At 46.6% G+C, this 21605-nt stretch overlaps 1 protein-coding gene across 2 annotated transcripts in view; it reads left to right on the top strand.

Annotated features, from left to right (window-relative positions):
* Window positions 1-20896, top strand: part of sympk (symplekin) — a 45350-nt gene extending 24454 nt beyond the window's left edge. For both annotated transcript variants that reach the window (XM_079519067.1, XM_079519068.1), the window contains 13 exons: window positions 430-511; window positions 1866-1979; window positions 5958-6105; window positions 7901-8061; window positions 8982-9090; window positions 11261-11361; window positions 13229-13319; window positions 14149-14250; window positions 14873-15060; window positions 16762-16938; window positions 17649-17816; window positions 19628-19864; window positions 20540-20896. In XM_079519067.1, coding sequence (XP_079375193.1) covers window positions 430-511; window positions 1866-1979; window positions 5958-6105; window positions 7901-8061; window positions 8982-9090; window positions 11261-11361; window positions 13229-13319; window positions 14149-14250; window positions 14873-15060; window positions 16762-16938; window positions 17649-17816; window positions 19628-19864; window positions 20540-20710 — 1849 coding nt within the window. In that variant the 3' untranslated portion in view covers window positions 20711-20896. The remainder of the gene's footprint in view (window positions 1-429; window positions 512-1865; window positions 1980-5957; window positions 6106-7900; window positions 8062-8981; window positions 9091-11260; window positions 11362-13228; window positions 13320-14148; window positions 14251-14872; window positions 15061-16761; window positions 16939-17648; window positions 17817-19627; window positions 19865-20539) is intronic.
* The last annotated feature ends 709 nt before the right edge of the window (window positions 20897-21605 follow it).

Genomic DNA, 21605 nt, shown 5'->3' with positions numbered 1-21605 from the left:
TTTGTGTTAAAAATAAATGTTCGCTTGAGAGCTTGTCGATCTAAAGTGTAGTTCATCATCTGCCAGTAGACTTGGGTGAAGGTGCTGCAGTTAAAATGAAGCCAGATACACAATTAAAGGGAGCCTTGCACGCTCAAAGCCAGGTATAAAATGTAATTCATTTAGACCATGAACTGTCTGCAAAATACGTACAAAATGACGGTAAATGCTCCACAACACACATTCTCTGTAACGAAACTTAACGTGTTGAAATTGCTTAATTTGTTTTACTGTCAAAAACACAACCTTTCATTTGATCAAACGGAGACGAGCACTTACTACGAATGATACATCACACACTGATTATTGGATTACTAAACATAGTATTATTATAAGCTTTCTGTGACATACAAAACCCATGTTTTTAACACGTAATGTATATTCTTCTAGGCTGTTTACAAAGTTGGTGCTGGAGGCTCCCATCATCACAGAGTCAGCAGTGGAAGTGATCAGGCGATACTGTGAGGACGAGGTATGATTACTCTACTGTCAAGTTACAATGACATCTTCATAATTATTGTCTCCCCAGGCCGAAGGCTTGGGGAGAGAGTATGTTTTGCACTCCATGTGTGTGTCCGTGTGTGCGTCCGTCTGTCTGTGACCAGCTAATCTCCGGCACCGTTAATCCGGTCGATGCCAAATTTTGCACACATACTCCCTGGATGCCAACGATGGACCTCTGCATTTTTCATATTTTCAGCATGCAACTAATTGTAAAATGACTTATAGTGGATCTCTTGTTCACTAGTGCCTTCCTAACATTTTAGTCTAGTTTTTATTTGTTGACAATTGTCAATATATTTAGTCTTAGTTTTAGTTATCATAGCTTAGTTTTCATTTAGTTTCCATTTAGTTTTCGTCAGTGGAAAAAGCTAGTCGACGAACATTTTTCGTCTTAGTTTTAGTCGACGAAATCAACACTGACTAACACCAAAGCTGTAGTATTTCTAGGTGTTTTACTGACTGTTTGTTTCAGTCGCGGGTTTATCTGGGTATGACCACTCTGAAGGAACTGATAGTCTGTTTCTTTGTTTCAGTCGCGGGTTTATCTGGGTATGACCACTCTGAAGGAACTGATCGTCTGTTTCTTTGTTTCAGTCGCGGGTTTATCTGGGTATGACCACTCTGAAGGAACTGATCGTCTGTTTCTTTGTTTCAGTCGCGGGTTTATCTGGGTATGACCACTCTGAAGGAACTGATCGTCTGTTTCTTTGTTTCAGTCGCGGGTTTATCTGGGTATGACCACTCTGAAGGAACTGATCGTCTGTTTCTTTGTTTCAGTCGCGGGTTTATCTGGGTATGACCACTCTGAAGGAACTGATCGTCTGTTTCTTTGTTTCAGTCGCGGGTTTATCTGGGTATGACCACTCTGAAGGAACTGATCGTCTGTTTCTTTGTTTCAGTCGCGGGTTTATCTGGGTATGACCACTCTGAAGGAACTGATCGTCTGTTTCTTTGTTTCAGTCGCGGGTTTATCTGGGTATGACCACTCTGAAGGAACTGATCGTCTGTTTCTTTGTTTCAGTCGCGGGTTTATCTGGGTATGACCACTCTGAAGGAACTGATCGTCTGTTTCTTTGTTTCAGTCGCGGGTTTATCTGGGTATGACCACTCTGAAGGAACTGATCGTCTGTTTCTTTGTTTCAGTCGCGGGTTTATCTGGGTATGACCACTCTGAAGGAACTGATCGTCTGTTTGTTTCAGTCAAGGGTTTATCTGGGTATGACCACTCTGAAGGAACTGATCGTCTGTTTGTTTGTTTCAGTCGAGGGTTTACCTCGGTATGACCACTCTGAAGGAACTGATCGTCTGTTTCTTTGTTTCAGTCGCGGGTTTACCTCGGCATGACCACTCTGAAGGAACTGATCGTCAAGCGGCCGTCTAAACAGTTCCAGTACCTTCATGTTCTTCTGGATCTCAGCTCTCATGACAAGGAGAAGGTGTGATGTCACTCTACGTGTGTGTGTGTGTGTGTGTGTGTGTGTGTGTGTGTGTGTGTGTGTGTGTGTGTGTGTGTGTGTGTGTGTGTGTGTGTGTGTGTGTGTGTGTGTGTGTGTGTGTGTGTGTGTGTGTGTGTGTGTGTGTGTGTGTGTGTGTGTGTGTGTGTGTGTGTGTGTGTGTGTGTGGGGTAAATAGGTTTTCAATGTAATGAGTGCAGGGATGGTCTTTTAGATGAGTCTCAGGGATATTTTATGAGTCCCACTTCAACGACGTTAGGAGTCATATTTTGCCATTTTTACAAATTGCAGCATTTAACTCCCATTTCATTTTATATGGTTATAATGTGGTTATATTCATGTAGAAAACAGAAGAAGAAATGATTATAATAACTAAAGCTAGCAAAATAAACTAGAATAAAAAACAGTACAGTAGTGCATCCCGTGGATGCAGAGGTTGTTGTTTTATTGCGTCCCTTAACTATAAACTGCATTTTGGGATGCACCCTATTTTAATCTGTGTGTGTGTGTTCTCTCTGAAGGTGCGGACCACAGCCCTGGCCTTCATTAATCTCTCTGTGTGTGTGTGTTCTCTCTGAAGGTGCGGACCACAGCCCTGGCCTTCATTAATCTCTGTGTGTGTGTGTTCTCTCTGAAGGTGCGGACCACAGCCCTGGCCTTCATTAATCTCTGTGTGTGTGTGTTCTCTGTGAAGGTGCGGACCACAGCCCTGGCCTTCATTAATCTCTCTGTGTGTGTGTGTGTGTGTGTGTTCTCTCTGAAGGTGCGGACCACAGCCCTGGCCTTCATTAATCTCTGTGTGTGTTCGTTCTCTCTGAAGGTGCGGACCACAGCCCTGGCCTTCATTAAGCTCTGTGTGTGTGTGTTCTCTCTGAAGGTGCGGACCACAGCCCTGGCCTTCATTAATCTCTCTCTGTGTGTGTTCTCTCTGAAGGTGCGGACCACAGCCCTGGCCTTCATTAATCTCTCTCTGTGTGTGTTCTCTCTGAAGGTGCGGACCACAGCCCTGGCCTTCATTAATCTGTGTGTGTGTGTGTGTGTGTGTGTGTGTGTGTGTGTGTTCTCTCTGAAGGTGCGGACCACAGCCCTGGCCTTCATTAATCTCTGTGTGTGTGTGTGTTCTCTCTGAAGGTGCGGACCACAGCCCTGGCCTTCATTAATCTCTCTGTGTGTGTGTTCTCTCTGAAGGTGCGGACCACAGCCCTGGCCTTCATTAATCTCTCTGTGTGTGTTGGTTCTCTCTGAAGGTGCGGACCACAGCCCTGGCCTTCATTAATCTCTGTGTGTGTGTGTGTGTGTGTGTTCTCTCTGAAGGTGCGGACCACAGCCCTGGCCTTCATTAATCTCTGTGTGTGTGTGTGTGTGTGTGTTCTCTCTGAAGGTGCGGACCACAGCCCTGGACTTCATTAATCTCTGTGTGTGTGTGTGTGTGTGTGTGTGTTCTCTCTGAAGGTGCGGACCACAGCCCTGGCCTTCATTAATCTCTCTGTGTGTGTGTTCTCTCTGAAGGTGCGGACCACAGCCCTGGCCTTCATTAATCTCTCTGTGTGTGTGTTCTCTCTGAAGGTGCGGACCACAGCCCTGGCCTTCATTAATCTCTCTGTGTGTGTGTGTGTTCTCTCTGAAGGTGCGGACCACAGCCCTGGCCTTCATTAATCTCTCTCTGTGTGTGTGTTCTCTCTGAAGGTGCGGACCACAGCCCTGGCCTTCATTAATCTCTCTCTGTGTGTGTGTTCTCTCTGAAGGTGCGGACCACAGCCCTGGCCTTCATTAATCTCTCTGTGTGTGTGTGTGTGTGTGTGTGTGTGTGTGTGTGTGTGTGTGTGTGTGTGTGTGTGTGTGTGTGTGTGTTCTCTCTGAAGGTGCGGACCACAGCCCTGGCCTTCATTAATCTCTCTGTGTGTGTGTGTGTTCTCTCTGAAGGTGCGGACCACAGCCCTGGCCTTCATTAATCTCTCTGTGTGTGTGTGTGTGTGTGTGTGTGTGTTCTCTCTGAAGGTGCGGACCACAGCCCTGGCCTTCATTAATCTCTCTGTGTGTGTGTGTGTGTGTGTGTTCTCTCTGAAGGTGCGGACCACAGCCCTGGCCTTCATTAATCTCTCTGTGTGTGTGTTCTCTCTGAAGGTGCGGACCACAGCCCTGGCCTTCATTAATCTCTGTGTGTGTGTGTGTGTGTGTGTGTGTTCTCTCTGAAGGTGCGGACCACAGCCCTGGCCTTCATTAATCTCTCTGTGTGTGTGTGTGTTCTCTCTGAAGGTGCGGACCACAGCCCTGGCCTTCATTAATCTCTCTGTGTGTGTGTGTGTTCTCTCTGAAGGTGCGGACCACAGCCCTGGCCTTCATTAATCTCTGTGTGTGTGTGTTCTCTCTGAAGGTGCGGACCACAGCCCTGGCCTTCATTAATCTCTCTGTGTGTCCGTTCTCTCTGAAGGTGCGGACCACAGCCCTGGCCTTCATTAATCTCTCTGTGTGTTCTCTCTCTCTGAAGGTGCGGACCACAGCCCTGGCCTTCATTAATCTCTCTGTGTGTGTGTTCTCTCTGAAGGTGCGGACCACAGCCCTGGCCTTCATTAATCTCTCTGTGTGTGTTCTCTCTGAAGGTGCGGACCACAGCCCTGGCCTTCATTAATCTCTGTGTGTGTGTGTGTTCTCTCTGAAGGTGCGGACCACAGCCCTGGCCTTCATTAATCTCTCTGTGTGTGTGTTCTCTCTGAAGGTGCGGACCACAGCCCTGGCCTTCATTAATCTCTCTGTGTGTGTGTGTGTTCTCTCTGAAGGTGCGGACCACAGCCCTGGCCTTCATTAATCTCTCTGTGTGTGTGTTCTCTCTGAAGGTGCGGACCACAGCCCTGGCCTTCATTAATCTCTCTGTGTGTGTGTGCTCTCTGAAGGTGCGGACCACAGCCCTGGCCTTCATTAATCTCTCTGTGTGTGTGTTCTCTCTGAAGGTGCGGACCACAGCCCTGGCCTTCATTAATCTCTCTGTGTGTGTGTTCTCTCTGAAGGTGCGGACCACAGCCCTGGCCTTCATTAATCTCTCTCTGTGTGTGTGTTCTCTCTGAAGGTGCGGACCACAGCCCTGGCCTTCATTAATCTCTCTGTGTGTGTGTGTGTTCTCTCTGAAGGTGCGGACCACAGCCCTGGCCTTCATTAATCTCTCTGTGTGTGTGTGTGTGTGTTCTCTCTGAAGGTGCGGACCACAGCCCTGGCCTTCATTAAGCTGTGTGTGTGTGTTCTCTCTGAAGGTGCGGACCACAGCCCTGGCCTTCATTAATCTCTCTGTGTGTGTGTGTGTGTGTTCTCTCTGAAGGTGCGGACCACAGCCCTGGCCTTCATTAATCTCTCTGTGTGTGTGTTCTCTCTGAAGGTGCGGACCACAGCCCTGGCCTTCATTAATCTCTCTGTGTGTGTGTTCTCTCTGAAGGTGCGGACCACAGCCCTGGCCTTCATTAATCTCTCTGTGTGTGTGTTCTCTCTGAAGGTGCGGACCACAGCCCTGGCCTTCATTAATCTCTCTGTGTGTGTGTTCTCTCTGAAGGTGCGGACCACAGCCCTGGCCTTCATTAATCTCTCTGTGTGTGTGTTCTCTCTGAAGGTGCGGACCACAGCCCTGGCCTTCATTAATCTCTCTGTGTGTGTGTGTGTGTGTGTGTGTGTGTGTGTGTGTGTGTGTGTGTGTGTGTGTGTGTGTGTGTGTGTGTGTGTGTGTGTGTGTGTGTGTTCTCTCTGAAGGTGCGGACCACAGCCCTGGCCTTCATTAATCTCTCTCTGTGTGTGTTCTCTCTGAAGGTGCGGACCACAGCCCTGGCCTTCATTAATCTCTCTCTGTGTGTGTTCTCTCTGAAGGTGCGGACCACAGCCCTGGCCTTCATTAATCTCTCTCTGTGTGTGTGTTCTCTCTGAAGGTGCGGACCACAGCCCTGGCCTTCATTAATCTCTCTGTGTGTGTTCTCTCTGAAGGTGCGGACCACAGCCCTGGCCTTCATAAAGCGCATGTATGAGAAGGACCAGCTCAGAGACTACATCGAGAAGTTTGCTCTCAACTACATGCAGCTCCTGGTCCATCCCAACCCGCCGTCTCTGCTGTTTGGAGCCGACAAAGACACAGGTGGGGTTGTTGTGTGGACGGGATGGGATGGGACGGGATTGGAACGCACGTGTGAACTGTGAATGATGTTTCACCTGTCTGTCTGGACGAGAACATGATTAGCCCATTTTGGCCTGATGTAAAAATAAAAAATCACACCCGTGTGAACTGAGTGGTGTAAGGTTTTATATAGCATGATCAGCTGTGGTCTGACGTAATGTCTGACGTAATGAATTCAGTCTCAAAGACTGAATGGCCTTTAGGTCTGATTCTGGTAGGGTCGTCTTCTGATGTGATGATTTGTGACCATGAAGTTGATTCAGCTGGAGGTTTTGTCCGTTGTGAGGTATTATATAAGGTAAGGTATTATATAGCCTGATCAGCTCTGATCTGACGTAATGAAATCACACCCGGATGTGATTTCACAACTGGCTTTTTTTGTGCAGAAAAAATGAGCATGATGGCTACGGTCATACAGTTCACCCGGGTGTGATTTAATTACGTCAGAAATTATTTTGAACATAGCAACCATGCTAATTTTTTCTGCACAAAAAAGCCAGTTGTAGGAGTGGTTTACACCACTCAAAAAAAGTCTTCTGAAAGAATATATGTTCAATTTTCAAAGATTTGTGCCGCATTTTCACTATTTTTGAGTGGTGCAACCACTCCAAGGAACAGCAATGTCCGTGTTAACCTATGTGACTTTAACCTATGTGACTATGGGTAGCAGTAGGTGCAAAAGTGGCAGAAACGGAGAGAGAGAGATAGTGCTGCACTGTTGCCTGCTAATGAGAGAGAGAGGGGGGGGGGGGGGGGGGGGGGGGCGGCAGGGGGAGAGGGGAGTTGCACCACTCAGTTCACACAGGTGTGATTTTTCAAAAATAGCAGACCTACAAGCTCGTAGCGCGCCACTCGGTGGCGCGCTACGAGCTTGTAGATCTGCTATTTTTCAATAGCTAAAGTATAACGTAATGCTTAAAACACCAAAAGGGGTTCCTGCCCAAAATGGGTTAGAATGTCCTCAAAGTAAATGCACTGCATTTCCCCTACCGTGTAAATATCGTTGCTGTCGGCGGCCTTGTCGGGGGAGGGTAGCGGAAAACCACATATTTCCAAAACTGTTACTTTTCGAAATTCTAAAATAGCTGAGCTCCAAGCACTTCTGTGACTGCAGAAGTGAACTTCAGTCATCTTTAAGTACTTACTCAAGCTGGCATCCTAATTGACTAATAGACTTATAGGTGAACAATCTAACATAATAAGCTAAACATTGCAGATCTACAAGCACAGAAGCTTATAGATTGGCCATTTGCACTAGTCGCACAACTAGTGTAACAAGTATAATTTTTAAACTTGAGACTGATTTGTGTAAAAAAAAAAAAAAAAAAAAAATCTAATAATTTTCTGAAAAACTTCACATTACCATTCAAGAAATACAATACAACTAAAATGACACAGAAGATGCTGTCCCGGATTGAAAGGTATAACAACGCATAGGTTTAACCCATTCTAGACGGGAACCCCTTTTGGTGTTAGCATTATGATATGCTTTAGCTATTGAAAAATAGCAGATCTACAAGCTCATAGCGCGCCACCGAGTGGCGCGCTACGAGCTATTTTTGAAAAATCAAAGAACACATTTTTAGAATCTGATCTCAGGTCAAAATGGGTTAACAGGTGTGTTTTATGTTTTTCTAACTTTCTTTTTCTCGTGTGCGTGCGTGTGTGTGTGTGTGTGTGTGTGTGTGTGTGCGCGCGTGTGTGTGTGTGTGCGCGCGCGCCTGCGTGCGTGCGTGTGTGTGTGTTGTGGAGACAGAGGTGGCCGCTCCTTGGACAGAGGAGACGGTGAGACAGTGTCTCTTCCTGTACCTGTCCCTGCTGCCCCTGAACCACAGACTGGTCCACGAGCTGGCGTCCGTCTACACCGAGGCCATCGCCGACATCAAGCGCAGCGTGCTCAGGGTCATCGAGCATCCCGTAAGGTCCCCTCGCATCCCGAGTGCCGCGCTATGAGCTTGTAGATCTGCTACACACATTTATTTTCCAATAGATGTTTGCCCTGCTTGATGATCATGCTACAGTGTCACACTAAAGTATCAAAAATAGCAAGCTGCCCATACCCGAGGCGAGGTTGGCGAAAGGGCCTTTCTGTGTGGAGTTTGCATGTTCTCCCCGTGTCCCCTAGGGTAGGTACCCTCACATGTTCTCCCCGTGTCCCCTAGGGTAGGTACCCTCACAAAAAACATGCAGTAATCCTGGTCTCTAAACTGCCTCCCCCTGGCCAGCCAGGGCGCCTGATGGAGGGGAAAGGAACTGGTTGGAAAAACGTGTTCCTTCCACGCGATACGTCCAACCAGGGAAACTCCCCCCTGTCAGGTGTAAAGGAGCAACTTGGACACTCAGGCATGAAGGAAGCATGAGGTCAGTCCGTTGCTCTCCCCAGGTTGGTGGAGGGTGTGTAGAGCCCAGGATCACATTAGATAATTGACACAGGGGTGAAAAATGGGTTACAAAATCGTGGGATAAAAATTATATAAGAAAAAATGGCAAGCTCAAAAACGTTGTCACATCGCGATACATTTTTGAGCTTCTATTTTTAGATGTTTTTGAATTTTAATGCTGAGAAGCAACAGTTTTTGGACAACGGCAACGCATTACATTTGCATACAATTAGCATACATCTGATGAGGAGTTGGATTCTTAAGACATTGTTTTGTTTCTGTAAATACTGTCACCTTACACATTATTTTTTTTAAATTATTTTATTACATTATTTATGTCATGTTTATTTGCTTTACAATTGCCTCTTGCAGACTATAAACTATTCAGTATGAGACGAGTGGTGTTTTCTGATGGTATTGAGAGGAGTTAACCATGTCACTGCTGCGTGTGTGTAGATCCGTGGGATGGGGATGAACTCTCCGGACCTCCTCCTCCTGGTGGAGAACTGTCCGAAAGGCGCAGAGACGCTGGTCACACGCTGTCTCCACATCCTCACCGATAAAGGTACAATAGACACTGGTCACTGATAAAGGTACACTAGACCCTGGTCACACGCTGTCTCCACATCCTCACCGATAAAGGTACAATAGACACTGGTCACACGCTGTCTCCACATCCTCACCGATAAAGGTACAATAGACACTGGTCACTGATAAAGGTACAATAGACACTGGTCACACGCTGTCTCCACATCCTCACCGATAAAGGTACAATAGACACTGGTCACACGCTGTCTCCACATCCTCACCGATAAAGGTACAATAGACCCTGGTCACACGCTGTCTCCACATCCTCACCGATAAAGGTACAATAGACACTGGTCACACGCTGTCTCCACATCCTCACCGATAAAGGTACAATAGACACTGGTCACACGCTGTCTCCACATCCTCACCGATAAAGGTACAATAGACACTGGTCACACGCTGTCTCCACATCCTCACCGATAAAGGTACAATAGACACTGGTCACACGCTGTCTCCACATCCTCACCGATAAAGGTACAATAGACACTGGTCACACGCTGTCTCCACATCCTCACCGATAAAGGTACAATAGACACTGGTCACACGCTGTCTCCACATCCTCACCGATAAAGGTACAATAGACCCTGGTCACACGCTGTCTCCACATCCTCACCGATAAAGGTACAATAGACACTGGTCACACGCTGTCTCCACATCCTCACCGATAAAGGTACAATAGACAGTTGGTCACACGCTGTCTCCACATCCTCACTGATAAAGGTACAATAGACACTGGTCACACGCTGTCTCCACATCCTCACCGATAAAGGTACAATAGACACTGGTCACACGCTGTCTCCACATCCTCACCGATAAAGGTACAATATAGACACTGGTCACTGATAAAGGTACAATAGACACTGGTCACACGCTGTCTCCACATCCTCACCGATAAAGGTACAATAGACACTGGTCACACGCTGTCTCCACATCCTCACCGATAAAGGTACAATAGACACTGGTCACACGCTGTCTCCACATCCTCACCGATAAAGGTACAATAGACCCTGGTCACACGCTGTCTCCACATCCTCACCGATAAAGGTACAATAGACCCTGGTCACACGCTGTCTCCACATCCTCACCGATAAAGGTACAATAGACACTGGTCACACGCTGTCTCCACATCCTCACCAATAAAGGTACAATAGACACTGGTCACACGCTGTCTCCACATCCTCACCGATAAAGGTACAATAGACACTGGTCACACACTGTCTCCACATCCTCACCGATAAAGGTACAATATAGACACTGGTCACACGCTGTCTCCACATCCTCACCGATAAAGGTACAATATAGACACTGGTCACACGCTGTCTCCACATCCTCACCGATAAAGGTACAATAGTCACTGGTCACACGCTGTCTCCACATCCTCACCAATAAAGGTACAATAGTCACTGGTCACACGCTGTCTCCACATCCTCACCAATAAAGGTACAATAGACACTGGTCACTGATAAAGGTACAATAGACACTGGTCACTGATAAAGGTACAATAGACACTGGTCACTGATAAAGGTACAATAGACACTGGTCACTGATAAAGGTACAATAGACACTGGTCACTGATAAAGGTACAATAGACACTGGTCACTGATAAAGGTACAATAGACACTGGTCACACGCTGTCTCCACATCCTCACCGATAAAGGTACAATAGACCCTGGTCACACGCTGTCTCCACATCCTCACCGATAAAGGTACAATAGACACTGGTCACCGATAAAATTACATGTAGTAGAAAAATAGCAGACCTACAAAAATAGCAGACCTACAAGCTCGTGGGAGAACAGAGCAGCTGAATTCTTTGATTTTTGATTAGGTGTGGAGTGGTGCTCGTTTGATCCACGGCTAGAAGGCTGTTTCTACCAATCAGATTGCTTCCTCGAAACGACCTGTTGTATAATTAATATGTTTTGAAGTGAACAGCTTTGATCACTTGCTCCCACTCCCATCGTGCACTGTAGTATAAACTTGACATGCATACCGGTGGCGGTAATTGCACTTTCCACATGCTGTTGCGATGGGGTATTGCAGTATGTGAGTTGCTAAGGAGGAAAGCAGATTGGACTGACATTACATGAATGGGATCCAGCCCAGAGCCAAAGGAAATAATCCTTTCCTTTCTTGTGTTCCTCCAGTGCCTCCGTCTCCGGAGCTGGTGGAGAGGGTGAGGGATCTGTACCACAAACGTGTGCCAGATGTTCGCTTCCTGATCCCCGTCATCAATGGCCTGGAGAAGGTAAAGTGTAGTCGATATTAATGCATGACCTTTACAGTATACAATGTTGTAGGCATTTAGCAGACGCTCTTATCCAGAGCGAATTTCAATAAGCAAATGCAGAGACATTGTTGGTAAACTAGGATTACAGGTAAACCAAGAACCTAGCATCAGTTTAATCGATATACTATTAGTGGAGGGGCTTAGGGATATTTCGCGCCAATTCATCTAAAAGCGCCAAATGTATTGCTCAGATGTAGCCCAGGGCGTGCTCTAATGATTTAGCTAGGGCTCAGATGTAGCCCAGGGCGTGCTCTAATGATTCAGCTAGGGCTCAGATGTAGCCCAGGGCATGCTCTAATGATTTAGCTAGGGCTCAGATGTAGCCCAGGGCGTGCTCTAATGATTCAGCTAGGGCTCAGATGTAGCCCAGGGCATGCTCTAATGATTTAGCTAGGGCTCAGATGTAGCCCAGGGCATGCTCTAATGATTTAGCTAGGGCTCAGATGTAGCCCAGGGCATGCTCTAATGATTTAGCTAGGGCTCAGATGTAGCCCAGGGCATGCTCTAATGATTTAGCTAGGGCTCAGATGTAGCCCAGGGCATGCTCTAATGATTTAGCTAGGGCTCAGATGTAGCCCAGGGCATGCTCTAATGATTTAGCTAGGGCTCAGATGTAGCCCAGGGCATGCTCTAATGATTTAGCTAGGGCGCCCGAGCTGGCGATCTTGGGAATCTTTGTGACAGCTGCTGAAAGTTGGGGTACCATTAATTAACAACCTATATTAAGGCACATTTTTCTAAATGTCATTATGCTTTAAGTAGCATGTGACGTGTCGAACTAGGGGGTTTTCATGATTCTGAATCAATTCCAAGCATTAGTTTTGCACAAAAAAAACACCCCTTGGGCTAAATTCGGCCATAGCCACTTGCAATGTGATGACCTCGGCTATGGCCGTTCTATAGGTTGTTAACTTGTTACTGGTGTCCATATTGGATTTGGCCGCCGTGGCGACCCCGAGGGCCGCCGTGGCGACTCCGAGGGCAAAATGTCGCGCTTTTAGACGAAGTAGTGTGAAATCACCCTTTTCTCTCCCTAAACTCCTCCACTATATCAAAATAATAACTTGTAAGTAAGTACATTTTATTTATATAGCACTTCTCACAGAGAAAACTCACAAAGTGCTTTACATGCAGAAAATAAAAACAAAGACAAGCTAAATACAACAGTAGTCGACAAAAAACGGGAACATACAATTGATCTAAGAAAAATAACAACACAGCAAAATAAACGACACAAACCATCATGTTACATCAGGAAAAGCTTGTGCAAATAGCAACGTTTTGAGTTGATTCTTAAAAATGTCCACCGAGGCTGCGGATCTCAACACCTGTGGGAGGGCATTCCACAGTGTGGGGGCTACTACCTGAAAGGCTCTGTCACCTTTGGTTTTTCGTTTGGTGCTTGGAACTATTAAGAGACCCTGATCCGCAGACCTTAGGGCCCTCTCTGGCACGTAACGTTGGACTAGGTCAGTTAGATAGAATGGAGCCTGACCATTTAGAGCTCTATATGTGAGCACCAGGACCTTGAAATGAACTCTGAATTTAACCTTTAACTTGTACATCGAAACTATAGTAAACGATTAACCTAGAAACTTGCCCTTGCCCGGATGTTGTCGGTTTGTGCAAGAAGAACCCGGGTTCAAATTAGACCCCCAGCTTGTCTCAAACGTCTGTCCTTTCTGTCTCTCAGTCTACTGACCTATCAGAATAAAGCATAACAATACCACAAACCCCCCAAAAAATCTAACTATTGTGTACCGTTACAATTCATGATTTTGTGATGGTGAAGGTGTGTTTATTGTCTGTGCCTTGTTTCGTACAGAAAGAGGTGATTCTGGCTCTTCCTAAACTGATCAAACTCAACCCCATCGTAGTGAAAGAGGTCTTCAACCGCCTGCTGGGAACTCAACACAGTAAGACTCAAATTACCTACAGTATATGCATGTAATATTTTACTGTTTCTATCCTTTCTTTTGTTTATTTAAATCTTTATTTCCTGCTTTCTTTTCTTCCTGTCTTTGTTTTCCCCCAGTCCTTCAAACTTGTCTTGTCCATGAACAGAACAGAACAGATGCCATATAGAGCACCAAAGTGTGACGCAATTTACACATCCTTTTCCTGGGCCCCATTCTGAATTCCCATAGACTTTTTTTCTTTTTTTACATCACGTCAAATAAGAACTGTCAGGGCTTGGGTACTCTATTGTGACTCCCATTAACCAGAATCCTTATGCCCGACGTAGAAAAAAAAAACAAGTCTTCTGAAAGAATATATATTCAAAGATTTGTGCCGCATTTTCACGATTTTTCAAAAATAGCAGACCTACAAGCTCGCAGCGCGCCACTTGGTGGTGCGCTATGAGCTTGTAGATCTGCTATTTTTCAATAGCTAAAGTATAACATAATGCCAAAAGGGTTTCCAGTTCAAAATGGCTAACCAAGGACCAGTTTAGTACTTCCATAAGTACAGTTCAGCCACTGTTTCAAAAAATTAGCCACCTAAACCCTATTGTTGGTTGATCTGATTCCAAAGGTCTCTACAAGCTCGCCAAATGTTAGCCCCAGAATAGGGGTGCTTGTGTTCAAGTGGTTAGTCACATGCTGTGTGTGTGTGTGTGTGTGTGTGTGTGTGTGTGTGTGTGTGTGTGTGTGTGTGTGTGTGTGTGTGTGTGTGTGTGTGTGTGTGTGTGTGTGTGTGTGTGTGTGTGTGTGTGTGTGTGTGTGTGTGTGTCCCCTCTCTCAGGTGAGGGCAGTTCGTCCATGTCTCCTCTCACTCCAGGAGAGCTGCTCATCGCTTTACACAACATCGACTCAACCAAATGTGACATGAAGTCCATCATCAAAGGTCAGTCACATATTAGTACGAAGTCCTACTATTTGTCACACACGTTGACTGACGTTACCGCAGTGAAAACACGTTCTCACGGATGACAGTTGACTGGCCCTTAAATACCCGCTGCTATATTATTATATCACAACATAATGTTAGCCTATATCAAATAATATTTGATAACGATATTATCGTTGACCTAAATGGCGTTTCATTAGCGCGATCGTGATAAATTAGGCTGCAGCTGTTGTTCCGCGGCTGAGCACACATATTAACGGGTGAAGATCAGAGGAGGAGGAGGAGAAGAGTCAACTTTTCACACTGATTTTCCAAACAGTTTCCCAGTTTCTAGGAATTACATTTTGGGCAGGCAAGATGGGTCGTCCCCCGGTAGTCGAAGAAACTTTTTTTTCCGTCTTAGTTTCAGTCGACGAAATCAACACTGCGTCACAGTAGGGCATTAAGCAACTAGTCGACTAGTAAATCCACTAGTCGACCTTGTTGGTACTAGTTGACTAGTAAACTAGGCAACTAGTCAACTAGTGAAAATGAATAGAGGTGAAAGCCCGACGTCACAGACATACTGTAAATGACTGTAATGTTCCTGTCCCCTCGCCTCGCCTCGCCTCGCCTGCAGCCACCAACCTGTGCTTCGGGGAGAAGAACGTGTACACGTCGGAGGTGCTGGCGGTGGTGATGCAGCAGCTGATGGAGCAGAGCCCCCTGCCCATGCTGCTGATGAGGACGGTCATCCAGTCCCTCACCATGTACCCCCGGCTGGGGGGCTTCGTCATGAACATCCTGTCACGACTCATCACCAAGCAGGTCAGTCCCCTCACCATGTACCCCCGGCTGGGGGGCAGGTCAGTCCCTCACCATGTACCCCCGGCTGGGGGGCAGGTCAGTCCCTCACCATGTACCCCCGTCTGGGGGGCAGGTCAGTCCCTCACCATGTACCCCCGTCTGGGGGGCAGGTCAGTCCCTCACCATGTACCCCCGTCTGGGAGACTCATCACCAAGCAGGTCAGTCCCCTCACCATGTACCCCCGTCTGGGAGACTCATCACCAAGCAGGTCAGTCCCCTCACCATGTACCCCCGTCTGGGAGACTCATCACCAAGCAGGTCAGTCCCCTCACCATGTACCCCCGTCTGGGAGACTCATCACCAAGCAGGTCAGTCCCCTCACCATGTACCCCCGGCTGGGAGACTCATCACCAAGCAGGTCAGTCCCTCACCATGTACCCCCGTCTGGGGGGCAGGTCAGTCCCTCACCATGTACCCCCGTCTGGGGGGCAGGTCAGTCCCTCACCATGTACCCCCGTCTGGGGGGCAGGTCAGTCCCTCACCATGTACCCCCGTCTGGGGGGCAGGTCAGTCCCTCACCATGTACCCCCGTCTGGGGGGCAGGTCAGTCCCTCACCATGTACCCCCGGCTGGGGGGCAGGTCAGTCCCTCACCATGTACCCCCGTCTGGGGGGCAGGTCAGTCCCTCACCATGTACCCCCGTCTGGGGGGCAGGTCAGTCCCTCACCATGTACCCCCGTCTGGGAGACTCATCACCAAGCAGGTCAGTCCCCTCACCATGTACCCCCGTCTGGGGGGCAGGTCAGTCCCTCACCATGTACCCCCGTCTGGGAGACTCATCACCAAGCAGGTCAGTCCCCTCACCATGTACCCCCGGCTGGGAGACTCATCACCAAGCAGGTCTGCAGCTGGGTCGGACGACAACATGCCTGGGCAGGCAGGCAGTGTGGGAGTTAGATTTAGGCCTGATTCATATACTTGACGACATGGCATTTTCTATATTAGCTTGACCGAATTGCCTTTCTTTCTTTCTTGCGCTTTACCCACTTTTCTCCACAATTTAGTTATAATGCCAATTTTTTCCCTCCAGCTATTTTTAATATCATTAATATGGTGTATTTTTTTGTGTGTGTGTGTGTTTTTTTTTAATAATAGGTCCTCACTAATCATGAAAAAATGGCACAATTCTTTTCTACTCGGTCTGTGTCTCATAGGAGGGCTGTGGGCAGTTCAGAAACCGTCCTCCAGTGACACCATCGATGGGGAATACAAATAGAAACTGCAGGCTTTCTAGTCCTGAAAAGTTGAAGCCATCGTTCTCACGATAATGAAAATCTAAACATTTTTGTAAAAAAATCTTGTTTAAAAAACTATGATGCCTAATGATGGTGTCACTGGAGGACGGTTTCTAAACTGCCCACAGCCCTCCTATGAGACACAGACTGAGTAGAAAAAAATCGTGCCATTTTATCATGAGTATTAGTGAGGACCTATTATATGAAGATACGGTAGGTTGAAAAGTGGTGAAGTGGTCCTTTAACCACTTAAGCCTTATTTAGCCATTTTAGACTTTGCTATTTGAAAACAGAACATTAGTAATGTTTCCACCACTGGTAACAAAGGAACGCTACGTTCTCCCTCTGGTTTCAATCAAGTTCTGGTTGATCTTCTTAAGCTTCATGTTCTCTTCACGACGGTAACGGGCGGTGCTTTGACTGCAGGTGTGGAAGTACCCAAAGGTGTGGGAGGGTTTCGTCAAGTGCTGCCAGCGCACCAAGCCCCAGTCGTACAGCGTGCTGCTGGGGCTGCCGTCGGCCCAGCTGATCAGCGTGTTCGAGCGTTGTCCTGAGATGAGGGAGCCTCTGCTGCAACACGTCCACTCCTTCACCCCTCACCAGGTAGGAGAGTCGACCCCAAACCAGTATCGGGGGCAAAAAAAGCTGCCGATACTGTGCCTAAAATGCTGGTATCGACAAGTGTGCCAGTCTATGCCATTATCACACCACGTAAAAACAGTCATATTTTGAAAACTTCAGTTGATCACTTTTTTGTTTTTACTCTAACTGTACTATTTACATTATTATTGTACTAACTATATATATATATACTACTACTCTATATACTATATTTCCACACACACTCTAGAGCAGGGGTGTCAAACTAATTTTGGGGCAAGGGCCACATTGCGCGAAAGGTGACTTGATGAGGGCCGCGGCCAGTTGTCTAGAGGGCCACATTGCATATTACTGTTGTAGCAAAAATAGCCGATCTACAAGCTCAAAACGCGTCGCAATGTGACGCGTTTTGAGCTTGTAGATCAGATATTTTTGCTACATTTGAATTGAAATCTTGAATATGTTTTTGCTATTTTTGAATTGGAATCCTGAAAAGTAACATTTGTATATAATTTTAAATGCATTTAGTTATAGTTATGTTAACTTTATGAACTAAATACAAATACATTGGACATAAAAAAACTTAAAAAAGACAATTTTAATACTATTAATTGTCGACGGGGTCCGTACTAAATGTCAGCGACATGAATGTATATACTCTTACCACCCTGTTCTAATGTTGAGTTGAATTGTATTGTTTGCGTTGCGAACAGCAAGCCCACATCCCCACCTCCATCATGTCCGTCCTGGAGGCTGACAGGAAGGCCCAAGAGCCAGAACCCACGCCGTCCGTCGTGGAGAGAGAGGTGATGGAGGAACACGTCACGGAACACCTCAGAATACATCAGAAACCTGCTCCTGCGCCTCGCCCTGTCCCAACGGTATTCATGAACAAATACTCAATACTCACAGTTCGCAGCCACACAATTAACACTTAAACGTTGAATACGTGAACATTAGGGTTGGGATCCTTTAGGACTTTAACAATTCTGATTCCTTAACGGTTGCGGCGGCGGTGGCTCAGGGGGTAGAGTGGCTGGATGGTAACCGCAAGGTTGCCAGTTCAAACCCGGGCTCCCCCAGAGTTACTGTCGAAGTGTCCTTGAGCAAGACACTGAACCCCTAATTGCTCCCGATGTGCTAGTTGGTGCCTTGCATGGTTTCCGCTGCCATCGGTGTGTGAATGTGTGTGTGAATGGGTGAATGTAATGCACAATCTATGTAAAGCGCCTTGGATAAAGGCACTATATAAATGCACCATTTACCATTTAGTGTACAAATGGAACCAGGTGGACCCTTACAGTTCTGTAACTCTGAGAGTGTACAAATGGAACCAGGTGGACCCTTACAGGTCTGTAACTCTGAGAGTGTACAAATGGAACCAGGTGGACCCTTACAGTTCTGTAACTCTGAGAGTGTACAAATGGAACCAGGTGGACCCTTACAGGTCTGTAACTCTGAGAGTGTACAAATGGAACCAGGTGGACCCTTACAGTTCTGTAACTCTGAGAGTGTACAAATGGAACCAGGTGGACCCTTACAGGTCTGTAACTCTGAGAGTGTACAAATGGAACCAGGTGGACCCTTACGGGTCTGTAACTCTGAGAGTGTACAAATGGAACCAGGTGGACCCTTACAGGTCTGTAACTCTGAGAGTGTACAAATGGAACCAAATGGACCCACTGCATTTGTACATACATACAGAGTTATGGTGGTTCTTGAAAATAAAACATTTGAGAACCACTTGTATTGTAATTGCATAGCAGAAGTGAAGTTCAGATACAGGCTCTGACGGCGTGATTAGAACCAGTCCCAGAAACGGCTCCAAAATGTGACGGAACCGATTCTGGACACCGGTTCCTCAATGTCGGACCCGGTTTTGGTTCTACCGACTATGCTGAACGATTCATTCCTGATCCGATCGCTTTCCTCGTTCTCCTCCCTTTCCTCCGTCTTGTCGTCTTCATCAACACCGTGTGCCATTTCATGCCAGGGTTGACAAAGACGAGAAATGTTCGACTAAATATACTGACAATTTCAGCAACAAATAAAAAACTAGACTAAAATGTTAGGATGGAACTAGTGGACAAGAGTTCCAGTATAAGTCATTTTTACAATTAGTTGCATGCTGAAAATAGCAGATCTACAAGCACACAACGCGTCGCGCTGCGGCCTTGTAGATCGGCTATTTTCAGCAAGTGAAAGAAACGGTGATTTTACGACGGCATCAAGGCCCGCCGAAACACATTTTGTTCGACTTAATCAACTGTAATCTTATGACATTTAGTCGGCTAAAACTAGACTAACACTAGAACATTCCAGGTGACTTAAAATGTGACTAAAACTAAATAAACTACGGTATTCATTCAAGAGACTACGACTAAGGGAAAGGAACTGGTTGGAATAACGTGTTCCTTCCACACGCTACGTCCAACCAGGGAAACTCCCCCCTGTCAGGTGTAAAGGAGCAACTTGGACACTCGGGCATGAAGGAAGCATGAGTTCAAGTCTGTTGCTCTCCCCAGGTTGGCGGAGGGTTTGTAGAGCCCAGGATCACATTAGATAATTGACACAGGGGTGAAAAATGCGTTACAAAATCATGGGATAAAAATAAAAAAAAGAGACTGACTAAAACTAAAAATCTAAATTTGCTGCCAAAAACAAACACTGATTCATGCCTATATTATGACAGGTTACGGCTCCGCCCCCCGCGGCGGCTATCCCCGTGGCAGTAGCCCCGCCCAAGGCGGCGGCTGTGGTCGAGGTTGTGGTGAAAGTGGAACCGCCGCCACCGGTCGTCCAGCAGCAGCCGCCGCCGGCGGCCATTAGCCAGGAGGGGGAGGAGGAGCCTGAACCCATGGAACAGCAGGAGGAGGAGGAGCCTGAAGCAGCCGGGCAGGAGGACGCCAGTCGCACTGTGACACCACCGGTACGTACTGTACTGTCTAGGGCTGTCACCATTACACATTTAAGTTGACGATTTACCCATTATGGGCGAGACCCCTTCTGGTGTTTTAAGCATCATGTTATACTTTAGCTATTGAATAGCAGATCTACAAGCTCGTAGCGCAGCACCGAGTGCAGCGCTACGAGCTTGTAGATCTTCTATTTTTTTTTAATTGTGAAAGTGTAGTGCAAATCTTTGAATTTTATATATATTCATTCAGAGCGAACGTTTTTAACTCAAAACTTTGCTTCTGGAGGAGTCCCTGGAACAACATATTTTCAGATGGGGGTCGGCGGCCAGTGACAAATATTTTTGGGGGTCCTTGACATGAAATAATTTGAGAACCACTGACATAGAAACATAGGTTTTTCAGAAAACTGTCAGGATTTAGAAGACACTTGTAGAATCGTTCCCAGGTCAAAATGGGTTAATTGTCTCACAAGTGATTGACGTTTTTGGCATTGAACAGTGGAACATAATGAATAAAGAATACATTTCTACCTGGTAATCAAGAAATGCACAGGGAAGATATGGCAAATAACAGAAATTTACAAAGAAATTACCGACATAAAGAAAGGGTAAATAGCTGATCTACAAGCTTACAACGCATCACAAAGTGACCATAATCAGAAAGCGTGTGTTCGTGTATACACACAGGTGGAAAATACGCCGTCGCCACAAGAGCAGAAAGCTGAGGAGGAACCAATGGAGACGTCTCTCCCCCCTGCCGCCGCCACGGACTCCCCGGAAGCAGGAAATGATGTCACAGAGGAGCATAGCGGCGAGCCCGAGGCTGACGCCGACCCCGGAGCTGAGGAGGCCGACTGAAGATGAATCACGTGGCATACTGTCGCTCTACTTTGTTTTGTTTTGTTTTCATTTTTCTATTCGTCAAATTAAATAAGAGTAATGTATTTGTTTTTGTGAGGAAAGACGAAAAAAATAATGTGCGTGGAAAGCTTAAGCGTTCCATTTAATTTAGTCTGAGAATCAATAAATAAAACGTCAACTGTGTTCTCTCTCTTTTAAGTTGTGCTAGTTCTGTTGTTCCACAGCTCAACTTGGTCTGATTTTCAATGTCGGTAAAAAAAATATTTTCATTCATGCGAGTCAACGATTCTGTGAGTTGATTGCGAGCTCAGACAGATCGGTCATATTGCTGTCTTCTCCTGTTGGAGCTCAGACAGATCTGTCATATTGCTGTCTTCTCCTGTTGGAGCTCAGACAGATCTGTCATATTGATGTCTTCTCGTGGTGGAGCTCAGACAGATCTGTCATATTGCTGTCTTCTGTTGGAGCTCAGACAGATCTGTCATATTGCTGTCTTCTCCTGTTGGAGCTCAGACAGATCTGTCATATTGATGTCTTCTCGTGGTGGAGCTCAGACAGATCTGTCATATTGCTGTCTTCTGTTGGAGCTCAGACAGATCTGTCATATTGCTGTCTTCTCCTGTTGGAGCTCAGACAGATCTGTCATTGCTGTCTTCTCCTGTTGGAGCTCAGACAGATCTGTCATATTGCTGTCTTCTCCTGGTGGAGCTCAGACAGATCTGTCATATTGCTGTCTTCTCCTGGTGGAGCTCAGACAGATCTGTCATATTGCTGTCTTCTGTTGGAGCTCAGACAGATCTGTCATATTTCTGACTTCTCGTGTTGGAGCTCAGACAGATCTGTCATATTGCTGTCTTCTGTTGGAGCTCAGACAGATCTGTCATATTGCTGT

Source organism: Electrona antarctica (assembly GCF_951216825.1).
Source record: "Electrona antarctica genome assembly, chromosome: 13".
NCBI classification, from domain to species: Eukaryota; Metazoa; Chordata; class Actinopteri; order Myctophiformes; family Myctophidae; genus Electrona; species Electrona antarctica.
This window is presented reverse-complemented; position numbering and strand designations above follow the sequence as displayed.